Source organism: Delphinapterus leucas, chromosome 6, assembly GCF_059928025.1.
Source record: "Delphinapterus leucas isolate spDelLeu-1000000601 "Yukka" chromosome 6, BTC_Dleu_Yukka2, whole genome shotgun sequence".
Classification (NCBI taxonomy): Eukaryota; Metazoa; Chordata; class Mammalia; order Artiodactyla; family Monodontidae; genus Delphinapterus; species Delphinapterus leucas.
In genome coordinates, this window is record NC_143134.1 from 103,970,726 (window position 1) to 103,986,979 (window position 16,254).

Here is a 16,254-nt window from a genome sequence, read left to right on the forward strand (position 1 = left end):
AGCAGGGGCCTCTAGTGGCTCCCCTCCCAGACTGTTTCCCCATCTCTGTTAAAAACTTTTCTTCCCCACTTCCCAGATACAGCCCCTCATTCTCTTCTTGGACTCCCATTAGTGTCATTTGTTTTCTGGTGCCCAGCAGATTTCCCTTCTGTGACATCCATCCTAGAATGGATCTAAGCCTTTGGTGGCCCTGCCTCTAGTAATGAAGTTTATGGTAGCAGAAGGTGAAGTTAGAAGTTCATCCTCCTGGTTAATACAAATAATACACACATTTTATTATTACAGGGCTGACTGAACCTCTCTCTGTGTGACTTTGGAAGTAAAATGTACTATGAAAAAGCTCACCTCTTTTTTATTGCTTGTTTTTTTTTTTCTTTCACTTTTTTTTCTTATGTAGACATTATAACAATAAAGGAAATTAACAAAAAATTTCTCAAGTCCCATAGCCATAAACCATCAATTGTTTTTGCTTTTTTTCCTGTATTCTCTTCCAGTCTCTGCCCATATGCAGTGATATTAACTGGATACAGTTTTGAAGTACATTTTTTTAATGCCACATGATCATAGTTTAAGGAAATTGAAGTGATTGAGATATGGGAATATCTTGGGTAATAATAGTTTCTTATTCTGATTATTTTCCTTTAGGAAAGACACTGCTGATCCTGTAACATGGAGGATTGCCTTCATACCTCATCTGAGAATCTATCCAAATTGGTCAGCTGGGCCCACAGCCATGGGACCATTTGCAGCCTCATTCCAAACCTGAAACATTTGCTTTCGGAAGGTTCCCATGGGAACCTGACAGCAATGTGGGGCTGTAGTGCGGGCCATGCTTATCACTGGCCACTGACAGCTACTTGCAGAGCTGGCTCCCAAGAAAGGGTCTGTTTCCAGGATAACAGAAGTTTTAACTCTGATAGTCCCAGTATAATTGGAATGCCCTCTGAGACACAAACTAGCCCTGTTGAAAGGTACCCTGGGAGACCAGTGAAAGCAAAGCTAGACTGTAATCGGACCAGAGACTCTTGTGACTTCTCTTATTGCAGTGAGCCCTCTGAACTGGATGAAGCTGTTGAAGAGTATGAAGATGAAAACACTCTGTTTGACATGGTTTGTGAGTCTTCTGTTACAGATGAGGATAGTGACTTTGAGCCCCAAACCCAAAGGCCTCAAAGCATTGCTCGAAAAAGGCCTGGAATAGTCCCATCTTCTCTCCATTCAAGCTCCCAAGCTCAGATGATTGATGAATGCAGCAGTGATGTGATCATTAAGAAAATCAAACAGGAGATTCCTGAAGATTATTATATTGTGGCGAATGCAGAGCTGACCGGAGGGGTAGATGGACCAGCCCTCTCATTGACGCAGATGGCAAAACCTAAGCCTCAGACTCATGCTGGTCCCTCCTGTATAGGGTCTGCTAAGCTGATTCCCCATGTAACATCTGCCATCAGCACAGAGCTAGACCCACATGGTATGTCTGCATCCCCCTCTGTGATGTCTAGACCAATCGTCCAGAAGACTGGTAGGGTATCTTTGGCTTCACCAAACAGAGGACCCACTAGTGCCCATGGCACCAGCCAGCAGGTGGCCATACAGATGCCGGTGAGCACATCCCATCCTAACAAACAGATCAGCATCCCTTTGTCTGCCCTGCAGCTGCCTGGACAGGATGAGCAAGTTGCTTCTGAAGAGCTCCTGTCCCATCTGCCCAGCCAGGTCTCCTCCTGTGAGGTGGCCCTTTCTCCCTCAGTTAACACAGAGCCAGAAGTGAGCTCCAGTCAGCAGCAGCCCCCAGTTGCTCCGACCATAACCACTGAGGCCACGGCACAGTGCATACCAGGTATGGCACGTGAGGTGACAGAGTCCCTCATCCACGTACATCAGAGAATTCTGCGCCGTCAGCACTCCTAAAACCACTGGCTCAATTTGCTAGAATTTGGGCCTTTATTATTCTCAGAAAGATAGAAATAATGAAATACTATACATCCAGGTGATACAGTAAAGGAAATTCATCTGAAATAAGGCCATCTATCCAGTCGATGTACCTCAGGGCTGAGAGGACAGCTGTAGGATTGTGCTGTTGATATTGCATGGCTGTATTTAAGGTTTGTATCTGATCTTAAGCTGAATTTTTATAAGTACAGTTATTTTTGAAAGTTTTTTTTAATGCTCTTGGTTACTGTTTTGAAGCCAAAATGATGTTGGTTTAGGCATACGTTGAAAATAGACCTGATGTTTTTTTCAGTATTATTTATTTGAACCAATTTAGCACTTTATTCATTTTAGTTGGTGTGGCAGTTTAAAACAAGTTTTTTTAAAAAGCAACAAATATATTTCGAAGAAGTATTTTATTTTTTCTCTCAAAATTTATAATAATCAGATAACTTGCATTTCTGGAATACATGGACCTAACTGGAATGGATTGAGAGGAGAAAGAAATAATTATATGAGGCCCCTATCTGTGAGTCTAACATTCTAAATGTTCTGTAATTCTAACATTCAGTATTTATTTAATCTGGGCTATTATTAACCATCACTAGTATCTAATTTCAAAATATTTTCATCACCCCAGAAAGAAACCCCATACCCATTAGCAGTAATTCTTTCCCTCCTCCCAGCCCCAGTCAACCACTAATCTACTTTCTGTCTCTATGGATCTGCCTGTTGTGCACATTTCATATAAATAGACTCCTATTTTGTGGCCTTTTGTGATGGTCTTCTTGTACTTAGCATAATTTTTTTAAGGTTAATCTGTGTGGTAGCGTCTATCAGTGTTATTTTCCTTTCTATTTCATTGTATGAATAGACCACATTTTGTTTTTCCTTTATCAGCTGATGGATACTTAGGTTGTTTCCATTTTTTGGCTGTGGTAAATAATGCTGCTAATATCATTTATATACAAGTTTTTGTGTGGACATATATTTTCATTTCACTTGGGCAGCTACCTAGAGGTGGAATCACTGGGTCATATGGTAACTCTATGTTTGAGGAGCTGCCAAACGGTGTTCCAATGCAGCTTCACCATTTTACAATCTCACCAACAATTTTAAAAGATTCCTATTTCACCGTATGCTCACCAACACTTGTTATTTTCCATTGAAAAAATTATCCTGCTGGGTGTGTGAAGTAATAACTTGTTGTAGTTTTGATTTGTATTACCCTAATGACTATATTTTTTTAATGTGCTTATTGGCCATTTGTATATCTTTCTTTTGAGAAAAACCCATTCAGATCCTTTGCCCATTCTCTAGTTATGTTGTCGTTTTATTGGTGAGTTATAAGAGTTCTTTATAGATTCTGGTTGTAAGTCTTCTATTAAATACGATTTGTAAATATTCTGTCCCATCCCCTGGGCTGTCTCTCCTTCTTCCTTCCTTCCTTTCTAGTTTTAATTCAATCACTTAATCACAACATGGTCTTTGGCCAATATTCACATCATTAGACACAATATTATCTTTATTAGGCTTGTGAAAGTCTTTGTATTAAGACTCTAACTCTTGATACATATAGGATATAAGTAGTACCTTTTCACTTAAATAGTTGTAAATTTGGTTTATTTATTTGTCCCCCTCCCCCCCCTTTTTTTGTGAAATAGGAGACAGCCTGACAGAGTTCCTACATTCTCACTTAATTTATATTTGAGGGTAGAATTCAGAAATGTATTTTACAAAGTGGTCCAGTATAGCAAAACAGCTTAGTAAAACTATTGTTTGTATTGCATATCCTTCTAATACTTTACCCCTGCAAAAGCAAGTTGAAAGATTTCCTTGCATCTGCCTAGTGGATATTAGTCCGCTAGTATGTGTATAGTAAATGAGACATTGAGGTTCAAACTGACTGTAATAGGAATTTCCTAAAGAATGATCCTGATGTTTTGATCCATTGTTCTGTGGAAGGATATTATATTGCTAAGATATTATTAGCTTTAGCGAAACACTATTTGGACTGGAAACATCAATGGACAAATAAAAATCTGATTGATACTTTTCTTTTATGAGAGATATATAAAGTTAACTTATAATTTACCTTTGTTCTGTAGAGCCCGAACTAGGCTCTGTGCTCTAAAAGTTTTATTTATTTATTTGCATATTTATTTATATTAAAATAAATTTATTTTAAACATAGGTTTTTAAAAAAAATTTAGAACCCAGCACATCCAAATGTATGTGAATGAATATGTACAAATGGACCTTAAGTACTTAATATGTAAAGCATACTTAGGACTAAGCAAAGAAGAAAGGTTCTGAAAGAACTAGCTAAAAGCAACATCGGGTACTTTTAAAATGGATGTTGTGCAACCTTAAGTCTTCATCAAATCATTGTAGAAATACTGCATACCTTTGAATAATATTTTTAAAATAAATAATTTGACAAATGACTAGTCAGACAGAAACAAAGAGAAATTGTTCCATTTTGTTTAGTTTTACTGATGTCATTTAAATTCTATTTCCTGGCAGTTCCCTGGCGGTTGAGTGGTTAGGACTTGGTGCTTTCACTGCTGTGGCCCCGGGTTCAATCCCTGGTCAGGGACCTAAGATCCCACAAGATGCGCAGTGCGGCCAAAAAAAAATCTGTTTCCCTATTGGAAAACCGTTCTTATTTCTGTTTAGAACTAAACTCACAAAGTTAACAAATGTTAACAATGTGTGGATAAAATTATTAATTTTCATGTCAGCCCTATTAGAATGCTCAACTCAAATCTTAGCAAACAGTCATGAGTAAAGAGGACATACATTATTAAAAGAATTATTGACTATCTCGCAGTGGTTTCAATTCCATTAATTTTTGAGATTTTTATGTAAATTTGGAGCATTTGTCATAAATTTAAATTTTTATTGCATTATGAGTTGGGTTTCTGTGTGTATATTTCTTAAATATACATACATACACACAGCTTCTTTTATGATTTTGTGCAAGAACCCCCCATGTTTATTTGAAGTATAGTTGATTTACAATGTTGTGCTAATCTCTGCTGTACAGCAAAGTGACTCAGTTATACACATGTATACATTCTTTTTTTATATTGTTTTCCATCATGTTTTATCACAGGATATTGAATATAGATCCCTGTGCTATCCATTAGGACCTTGTTATTTATCCATTCTGAATGTAATAGTTTGCATCTACCAACCCCAAACTCCCAGTCCATCCCTTTTCCTCCCCCCTCCCCCTTAGTAACCACAAATCTGTTCTCTACGTCTGTGAGTCTGTTTCTGTTTTGTAGATAGGTTCATTTGTGCCATATTTTAGGTTCTACATGTAAGTGATATCGTATGGTATTTGTCTTTCTTACTTACTTCACTTAGTATGATAATCTCTAGTTGCTGTGAATGGCATTATTTCGTTCTTTTTTATGGCTGAGTAGTATTCCATTGTATTTATGTACCACATCTTCTTTATCCATTCATCTGTTGATGGACATTTAGGTTGTTTCCATGTTTTGGCTGTTGTGAATAGTGCTGCTATGCATGTAGGGGTGCATGTATCTTTTTGAATTATAGTCTTGTCTGGATATATTACCAGAAGTGGGATTGCTGGATCATATGGTCATTCTATTTTTAGTTTTCTGAGGAACCTCCATACTGTTTTCCATAGTGGCTGTACCAACTTACATTCCCACCAACAGTGTAGGAGAACCCCTTTTATTAGTCAGCTTTTTTCCCCAGAAGTCTTATTGTAGCAAGCAATCAACTTTTGCTTTTCACGTTTGTAATATATGTGTTTTCTTTTGAGAATCTACATCTTTATCTTTTTCTAATAGATTCATATGTGTTCTTTATATATTAGAAATATTAACTCATAGTCTATCATATACATTGGAAATACATACCCATGTATATTGGAAATACATTTTCCCACTTTACCATTAATTTTTTTATTAATTAATTTTTTTTTTTTTTTTGGCTGCATTGGATCTTTATTGCTGCGCACGGGCTTTTTCTCTAGTTGCAGTGAGCAGGGGCTACTGTTTGTTGCAGTGTGTGGGCTTCTCATTGTGGTGGCTTCTCTTGTTGCAGAGCACGGGCTCTAGAGCTCAGGCTCAGTAGTTGTGGTGCACAACCCTAGTTGCTCTGCAGCATATGGAATCTTCCCGGACCAGGGCTCGAACCTGTGTCCCCTGCATTGGCAGGTGGATTCTTAACCACAGTGCCACCAGGGGAGTCCACCATTAATTTCTATATAATTTTGTTGATGGGATTTTTTGAGGTATGGATTTTCTTAATTTTTATGAAGGCTGTTTTTTCAACCTCTACCTACCTATCTATCTATCTGTCTAGTTGGCTATCATCTTTTCTGCCTTTGGCATTTTGCTTATGAATTCCTGTCTTGAATCAAATATATATTTTCCTATATTGTCTTCTGTTTTGTTCTTTGTTTTTCTTTTCCTCTCCTCCCCTTCTGTCTCCTTTCTTTTTTTACCTTTAACTCTATCATCAGAATATATTTTAGGGTGGAACCTCACTTCATTATTTTTATAGGTAGTCAAATGTTCCAACATCACTTATTGAATAATTCCCATTGTACACTGAATTGATTTATGTATCTCAGTTTTGTTTATAACTGGGTCTATTTCTAGATTTTCAGTTTGGGGTTTTTTTTAATCTCTTTATCTTTTTTCTTCTAATTTTTACTAATTGATTATATTTTCTATAAAACAGTGCATTCAGAGAAAAATGGATGTAGTCTAAAGCATTTAATAGAATACTTTTTGAAATCTACTCATGTAAAATTGAGTTCAGTGAGGTTTTAAAAATTAAGTTGCATATTACTTCTAGTTATTTGGTCTGTGTTGACACAAATAAACAATGGTTTCTCTTGTCAGAAACAGAAGATCTGAGTTAAAATAAATGTATAAAGACAGTTAACTGCGTTATAGTCGAAGGACACATCTTCAAATGAGCTTTTATCCAGGGTTCAAACAATGTCTATAGTTTCTCTCTTACCATGTCTCATCTCAGCTTCCTCTGTATTAGCTTCACCTATAGATACTTGATCCCTCCTTGGTCCCCGAGGCAGTTGCCAAGTGTTGCTGCGATTCATGCCTAGCAGTGGACAGAGCCTGTGCCACCGCCTTCCCACTAACCCCCGAATTAGTCCTTGAAGCATCAAGCTCATACCCTGGGAACTGTATTGAGACCATTCCTAAGTAGACCCCACAGCTGAGTGTTGGGGTCAGGTGGGAGTGTTCTTCCAGGGACATTCTGGATTCTAATCTTGAAAGAGGTAGCACACCAGAGACACCTACTACTATTTGTGTGGGGTGGGTTTTTGTTGCTGTTGTTTGTTTTTTTGAGCATTTGGTTTTCTTTGTGTGGGCAGATAGAGGAGTTGTTTACATGTGTCATTCAAAGACTAGGTATACTAGAACAGTATTCTAATATAAGGGATAGAAATATGTATAAGTAAGCATATGCTTTTATGTCTGTATATATATGTATATGTATACATACATATACATGCATACATTATTTTATATATTTCCTTATCCTACAAGAAATATATGCCTCTTCTTACAAGGTGGAACAAGACTAAATTTGCTTTCTTAGCCACACCGTTTCCTGTACCTTCCTGCAGGAAGACCTGCAACATAAATTCTGAAAGGTAAGAGAGGCAAAATTAAAATTCAGGCTCAGTTAATACCATCATTTCCCTCGTTTTCATAAAGGGGTGCTCATCTGAGGATTGATATGGCAGGCAGTGCTGGGCACTGAGATGGTAGAGCTTGGCCACTCAGATTCTGGGATCAGACATGCCTAGGTTGATTCCCAGCCCTGCCTCCTACTGGCCTTGTGACCTTAGCTAAGTCAGTTTATTTCTCTGAGACTCAGTTTCCTCATTTGAAAAGTAATAACATGTCTGTCTCACAGACATGTGAGACCAAATGCAAAGTATAGGTGAAGCACTAAAGAGAGTACATGACATGTGATAAACATTCAATAAATAATAGTTTCCACCATTATTAATATTTTCATTGTTATCATCATTGCTGCCATTATTAGACTGTGCTCGATACTCTTGAATAGTCAAGTATAATAGATTCTGATTTTATGCAGTAACATCTATTCATCTACTAAAATGGTCTATGGACCAGTCTCACCTGGGAACTTATTAGGAATGCAGATTCTCAGGTCCCACCCCAGACCCACAGAATCAGAATTTGCATTTTAACAGGATCTCCAGGTGATCTGTTTGCACACTGAAGCTTGAGAAGCAGGGATTTAGGAAATGCAGTTTCCACATTAGAGGGCACATTGTTATTCCCTCTGGCCTCCCTGTGACTTTGAACACTCTTCCCCTTTGAGAGAATTCCCTTCTTTGTATATCTGCACTTCCCCATTGGAGAGGCCAGAAACTCACTTTTCCAAGTTTATATTTCAGTGAGGGCACAATCTAGTGACCTGAAACTTTGCCAGTCAAATGCACTCACTCTAGACTCTTAATCAGAAGTACCTAGGACTTCCCTGGAGATCCAGTGGTTGACTCCATGCTTCCAATGCAGGGGGCATGAGTTCGATCCCTGGTGGGGGAACTAAGATCCCACATGCTGGGAGCTTACCTGGTGACGCAGTGGTTAGGAATCTGCCTGCCAATGCAGGGGACACGGGTTCGAGCCCTGGTCCGGGAAGATCTCACATGCCGCAGAGCAACTAAGCCCGTGTGCCACAGCTACTGAGCCTGCGCTGTAGAGCCTGCGTGCCACAACTTCTGAAGCCTGTGCGCCTGGAGCCCGTGCTCCACAACAAGAGAAACCACTGCAATGAGAAGCCTGTGCACCACAACAAAGATTAGCCCCTGCTCAGCGCAACTAGAGAAAGCCCACGCATAGCCAAAAATAAATTTTAAAAAAAGGAAAAAAAAGATCTCACATGCTGTGCGGTGCAGCCAAAAAAAAAAAAGGAAGAAGTACCTAGAAGAATCTGTTTTTGGTAAATACAGTCCAGTTTCTAGAGGCAGCAGGACCAGTGTTCCACTGTTAGAAGCCCAAGCTGGAGTTTGGTGGCTGATTTGTCTCCAACAGCGCAAATCTGTGGCGTGGTCACCTCTAAACCTGGTTTCCTGGTGTTGTGGGAAATTGTGTGGCCTTTATTAAATTCTTTTCTTGCCTAAACTAGCTAGACTGGGCTTTCATTGTTTTAAACAAAGAAGCTGGAGGAATATAACCTCTGAACCCAGGAAAGGTGTTCACCTCTCCTAGATGTGGCATGAAAAATAAAATAATTTTCTTTTTATCACTAGGTTTATATTTTTAACTAAAATAAATATCCCCTTGGTAAGTAACCACTAATACAATATACCCTGTAGTGTGTGCTATCTTGCTATACAAACTGTAAGCAACTCATAAGATGTTGAGGGGTAGAGATAGCTTCTTCTCCTCGCCCTAAACCTTCTCTCCCTTCCCAGTGGGGGTTTTTGCTGAAATATGTCCATTGTGGGGAGTTCCACTGAACTGGGAATGAGAAGGAGGTACTTAGTACCTTTGTATTCAGCTATGGGCTTTAAGAGCAGTTTTGGAAAAATGAGAGAAAACACAGTTGGAGCTTCTTAACACAGTGTTGAGTATTTCTTAAAAGTTAATTTTGAATGATTAGTTTTCTCTTAGGTGTATTTTTTCTCATGTCATTTCACATGATGCTACTATTTCCTGAAATGATCTATTTTATTTCTTTACTATTTCTCAGTTTGATCCCCTGAGACAGAGAGATTGATTGACCTTCAAAATCACCAGGAGGTAGCCCAAATATGGAGGGTATTAGAATTGACATTTCATATTGTCTCATATATTTTATTTCTTTCCTTCCTTTTTACCCTCCATTTCTTTTTCTCTTTGCATAATTTCACCCTTGAGTTGACATCAGTAGTGGGTGGTAAAAATGTGGAAAGTTTGGTAAGATCTGGTAAAAGGGAGTGAGCTTCATTTCATTAGGCCTCTTAGAAGAAAGTAAATGGACTAGATGCTTACCTAATTTATTCTTGTACCCCTTTTCTTGTAATGCTGAGGGAGGATTTAATGGAGCTACCAAGCACCCTTCTCTTCAGTCCCAATGCCTTGAGCGTAGTATACATGCAGTCATCCTGTCGGTAAGTAGTCAGTGTTGAGAACGTGTCCAGGGGGAAAGTTAGGTACCTGCTCCCAGGAGTTTCCAGGACTCACTGCTTGATGTTAGCAACATCATCTAAAATCAATAACTTTGTTCCACTCAACACTCCACTCACCTAATTGCACAGGGAAGAAATCAGGTCCCTCTCTCCCATTGTGATATGGGACTGCATGTCCATAGGAAGAGAGAGCAGGTCAAAACCTTGATGAAGCTATAGATCCCTAAGCATGTTACTGAACACTGTGAACCCTTTCAGATATTACTATCAGCACCCCTTCTAATAGGCTTTTGGAGGCACCTTCCACCCCTCTGCTGAGTATCACACGTCTCAATTGTTTCTGTACTTGAAGATCACCAGCTGTTGACTGTCCTACTTGAGTGTCACAGGGTCTTCTCTCCCCAGCTGATCAAAGGACACTTCTCAGAGTGGTGGTGGGGGATTGTCTTAGGTTTTATCATGTATAGTAGAACTCCCGTGATCAAAATGATTTTAAGGAACTGGAGATGGTGGTCTCCAGCCTCTGGCTGAGGGGCACTTCCCTCCTTCCTTCCTTCCTGTTTTGCAATTCTTAGAAAAGACGAAGTTGTGGTTTTTAATTAGTTTTTAGACTTGTTTTCTATACTGGGGAAGGAGTATGGGAGGGAGACATGAGATTAAGTACAGTCACTCTGTTATGAGAAGAAAAATAATTGGCTATATCGTCATGTCTTTTCAAAGTATTTAGGTCTTCACCAACGTTTTACCAAGGCAGTAATGAAAACCCACTATACCTTATATAACATATAATTTATAACATTATTATATGTAACTTATTATAAAGCTGTAGTAATTAAAATGGAATAGTTTGGCAACAAAGATAGACACATAGAGCCATGGAACAGAATAGGGAGCCCAGAAACACTCCTGTACATATATGTGAACTGTATGTGAAATAGAGCCATCACAAATCAGTGGGAGAAGGATGGACCAGACAGTGAATGATATTGCACAGTTGGTCATCCGTGTAGAACAAAATAAAATTAGATCCTTACATCACATCAGACATGAAAATAAAACTCATTTAAAGATCTAAATATGGAAATATAAAACTTAAAACTGCTTGAAGGAAATCTTGCAAAACAGCCTTGGTGTTGAGAACAGTTATTTAAATGAGACACACAAAAAAGCACAGACCATAAAGGAAAAGATTGAAAATGCTGACAGCCTTTAAAATCTTAGCTGGGACAGGGATGTCATAAAGTTAAAAGACAAGCAATAATCTATGAGATGATTTTAATGTGCATAATGAAAAATATTCATATACAGAATATGTAAAGAACTGCCACAAGTCAGTAGGGAAAAGGTCAAATAATCCAGTAGAGAAATGAGCAAAGGAAATGAAGAGGTGCTTCTAATAAGAGGAAACCCATACAGTTAATAAACATATGAAAAATGTTCAACCTCACTGGTTATCAGGGGAATGTAAATTAAAACAACAATACGATACCATCAGAAAGGCAAAAATTATCAATTTTTACTCCAGACGTTGTTGAAAGTATGGGGAACATGCTGGTGGGAATATAAATTGGTACAGCCACTTTGGAGAGCAATTTATAGTATCTAATAAAGTTAAAGATGTGCATATCATATAACCTTGGCATTCAGTTTCTAGGATCTATCCTAGAGAAATTTCCTCATATTATAAAAGGAGAAATGTGGAGGGGTATACATTGCAACTTTCTTTGTGATAACAAGGAAAAAATCAGTTAACAACCTCAGTGTCTGTCAGTAGATAAATTGTGATGCATTTTTCAATGGAATATATGCATCAGGCAGATCTGCATTAATTAATGTAGATAAATCTTGAAAATGGAGTTGCTGAATAATATTTAGAGTACAATACCTAAAAAACAAACAGGCATTACTATGTACTGTATGTTACATTCTCACATACCACAGTAATCAATTATGAAACATGGGCTGGAAGGACCCATGATGCATCAGTACATGATAGTGGTTGCCTTTGGGAAAGAGTGGGGATGAGAATGGGTGCACAGGAAACTTGAATATCTGTGATATTTTATTTTTTTAATTTTTAAAAAATTTTTTATTGGAGTATCATTGCTTTACAATGTTGTATTGTTTCTGCTATACAGCAAAGTGAATCGGCTATATGTATACATATATCCCTTCTTTTTTTGGATTTCCTTCCCATTTAGGTCACCACAGAGCACTGAGTAGAGTTCCCCGTCTATACAGTAGGTTCTCATTAGTTATCTATTTTATACATAGTAGTATATATCTGTCAGTCCCAATCTCCCAGTTCATCCCAGTGACCCCTCCCCTCCTTGGTATCCATACGTTTGTTCTCTACATCTGTGTCTCTGATTCTACTTTGCAAATAAGTTCATCTGTACCATTTTTCTATATTACACATCTAAGCAATATTATACGGTATTTGTTTTTCTTTTTCTGACTTACTTCACTCTGTATGACAGTCTCTAGGTCCATCCATGTCTCTGTAAATGGCACAATTTAGTTCCTTTTTATGGCTGAGTAATATTCCATTGTATATATGTACCACATCTTTTTTATGTGATATTTTCTTTTAAAACCATGGAGCAAATATGACATTATTAACATTTATTAAATATGGCAGGAACATGAGTATGTGTTATACAAGAGGCAATATAAGCACAGTGCTTAATTGTGAAAATCTGGGCACGCAGCTGCCTGGATGCAAATCCCAGCCCTGCCACTCATTTTCTGGGTGACTTTGGCAAGTCACTTAAGCTCTCTGTTGGCTTAGCTTTATCATCTGTAAAATGAAGAAGATAATGTATCTATTCTCTAGGGTTGATATAAGGATTAAAGTAATCCATACAGAGCCCTCTGGTTCATGGTAAGCATAATTTAGTATTCTGCATACTTTTCTGTATGTTTCTAAATGTGATTACTTTTTAAACATAGATCATGAAGCATAAATAAAGTTGATTGTGGAATATTTATGAGATGAAGGCATATGACATTATTGTTTTTACTGAATATAGAGGGTTTTTTGGTAAGAGAGCAAACTTTACTACCATTATCTCCCAGTATACTTGTTTATGCACAAGGAATTTGAGAATTATTCTCACAGATTTCACTGTGGCTTTCCTCCTTATGATTATGATGTGATGTTGTCATGGGAGAATTTTTTTTTTAAGTTCTTCTGTTGGAATAAATAAAAACCACAGAAACAAAATGTCCTCTATTATCTGTGGATATATAGCACTTTCATTTCCAGGATCAGCACTACTTGAGTTGCATGAAGAAGAGGTTGTTTCCTTCATTTTACTGACAGGAAATGAGTTACAAAGAAACGAGATGATTTGCTTGGAGTTCCAGGGGAAGAAGTGTGGTCTCCTGCTTGTTAACTAAGAGAGGAGGGGTTGGTGCTTTGCATGCTGGTCCCTATCTCTGCTTGTCTTGGTGTAGGAAAAGACACCACCACTAATTGCTTCCCCTTCCCTTTCTTTTATTTTTAGGTCATGCCTATAACTTTTCCAAAGTTTAGGCTGCTAGAGTATATCCTAAAGTGATTATTTTTTTCTGAGAATCATTTTTAAAAAGACCTAGGGTTTAATAGAAGGATTCGCTTTATCAGAAACAGGAAGCATGTGTCTAAGTCTCTTTTTCTACTAAGCATCTGGACAAGTCACTTGCACTTCAGTTTATCAAACATTTATTTCAAGATCAACCATATGACAGGACTAGTGAAAATACAAAGATGAATGGCAAATTCCCTGACCCCAGTATATCATTGTGCAGAGAAGGCAGCAGACAAACCAACAACTCCAACTCCAAGTGTATAGAAAGAGGTATATAAAATGCTGTGGAACATAAGGAGCAGTTGACTCAGCCTTTTGGGACACAGGGAAGAGGATTTCAAGTAGATGGAACAACATGAGCAAAGACATTAAATTAGGGCAGGAACGTATGCAGGGAAGCAAAGACTTGAGTGTGGTGTGAGCGTAGATTTCAAAGCGGTTAGGAGAGTTGCTGCTGGAAAGATGGGCTGGAGTCACCTGTGAAAGGCTTTTCATGTGATGTCACAAACTTAACGTGGGGAGCCAAGGGACACAGTTCGTTATCTTAGAAGATCACAGTGATAGCAGTGGGGAAGTAGAGACTGGGACTGAGAACTGTTTTATAGGCCATTACTTGCAGTAATCCAGATGGGAGATGGCAATAAATGCTCGAATGAGGCAACAATAAAGGCATTAGAGTGGAGGAAACAGAGTTAGATGATTTGGAAATTCGACTTGATGACTTCTGAGTGTTTGGCCTCTTGGGATCTCTGTTGCCACCCTCGTATTCTCTGTCCAAAGGCACAGCACTGTTGTAGGTAATGCTGAAAGGTCTTCAGGACCCATATATCTACAATGTAGTCATAATTCTCTGCATATAGGATGAAACATCCGTTAGGAGTTCTGAAACATGCCGTGACCATTTATTCAACAAATATCCATTGGAAGCCTACCAAGTGCCAAGTTCAGGCTGAGTACTGCAGATACCCCAATGAACAAGGCAGAAAACATGGTTCTTGCTCACACACAGCCTGCACTCTGAATGGGAGAGACACCTTAACTCTAGCCCTCTCAAAACATTCCGAACTTTTTTAAAAAACTGTTTAAAATATTTCCTGAACAAAGATGCTGTTAAACTGTGAGTGGCTTTCTAATACTAAATTGGTTGCCTTTAGATAACATATTTATAAAGACTAGGATGATATATGGTTAAAAGTGGTTAAGTGAACAATTAAACCACTATGATAAATGAAAGGCAAGTCTTTCTTAGAGGGAAATTAAAAGTGCAGAGGCTACAGGCAACCCATTCCACAATATAATTTACTCAAGACACTTTCTACATATCTAAAAATAACATGAGCCTAGTTAAATTAAAATTGTAATATTGCTTATTTTTGCAGACAACTAGTGATCTATCTTTAAGAATTAAAAATATAATTGTTTACTAGTTTTCTGAAAGGCAAAAGTAGAAAATCAAGTTAATTGCTCTCTGTTGTACAAATGCATAATTTTCTGAGAAGTTAATTAGTTTTATCAGCATTTTTTCCAGTGCTTGCACTTCCTAAGTGTCATTTGTCTTAATATTTTACAAGAAAATCTTCCTAGTTGACTTTCTTTTTCTTTAAAATAGAAGCATTTTTTGTACTATACCATTGAAGTAAGGAACCATTTTTATATACTTAAAGTTCACATACATATAATTGAGACCTCCTGATATGCAGAATGCACCCAAATATAGCAGACGAGCAAATTGCTATGAACCTCAGAATATAATTCTCTTCAATGAATTTGGATTTGACTAAGACTGCTAGGAAGCTAGGCACCAGTTCAGAATTGAGGAGGCATTGACCTTGATTTTCTAGCCTTGGTATTCATTCCTTGTGGTCTGAAGAGATGAAATAATGTACAACCCCTGGACAGACAAGTCAGTGTCAGAGTACCGCAGTCTTAGCTTCAGACATCATCCCTGTATCTGTTTTCCTCTGAGAAGCAGCAGATTCCTCCTGCTCCTCTCAGATTGAGCTGCCTGACCATCTTGGGTCACAGCAGGGATGGGCAGTATGCAGGTGATCCACTGTAGTTGAGGCCCAGCAATACCTCTCTTTCAGTCTAGATCTCATTTATGTAACTAATGGCTTGTGTTCCCAAGGGTGTATTAGACCCAGAAGAAGTATTTATATAACATGGCAAAAATGATGAATTATGCTTCTGTGGCTACAAGGTGATTTAAGCTTTATTTTAGGTGAGAACACTGATCAGTACAGTGATCAGAGAACAGTAAATCTGAGTTGATTGATGCATCTTAGGTGGTTTATTTTTATTTATTTATATTTTTGCATGTTTTTTTTTAGGTGGTTTATTGACTTCAGTTATGATACACATACCAGGCTGATTCTTCAGTACTGCCTTAAAACTATAGGATTGCTTTCTTAGAAAAAAGCAATAATTTTATTGCCTTTTTCAGTGTTCTTCATTTTTTTCAAAGTTATTCATGTACACAGCAATCCATAAAATTTGCTGAACAATAGCAGTCTCGCCTCAGCTCTTATCACCTCATAATCCCACTCTTCAAAGGAAACTTCTTTTGAGTCTATTTTCAGTTCT

General features: G+C 37.9%; 1 protein-coding gene across 2 annotated transcripts in view; it reads left to right on the forward strand.

Annotated features, from left to right (window-relative positions):
* Positions 1-16,254, forward strand: part of KIAA1958 (KIAA1958 ortholog) — a 180,725-nt gene that overhangs the window by 90,097 nt on the left and 74,374 nt on the right. For both annotated transcript variants that reach the window (XM_022579022.2, XM_022579021.2), the window contains exon 2: positions 646-1,840. In XM_022579022.2, the coding sequence (XP_022434730.1) occupies positions 670-1,840 (1,171 nt within the window). In that variant the 5' untranslated portion in view covers positions 646-669. The remainder of the gene's footprint in view (positions 1-645; positions 1,841-16,254) is intronic.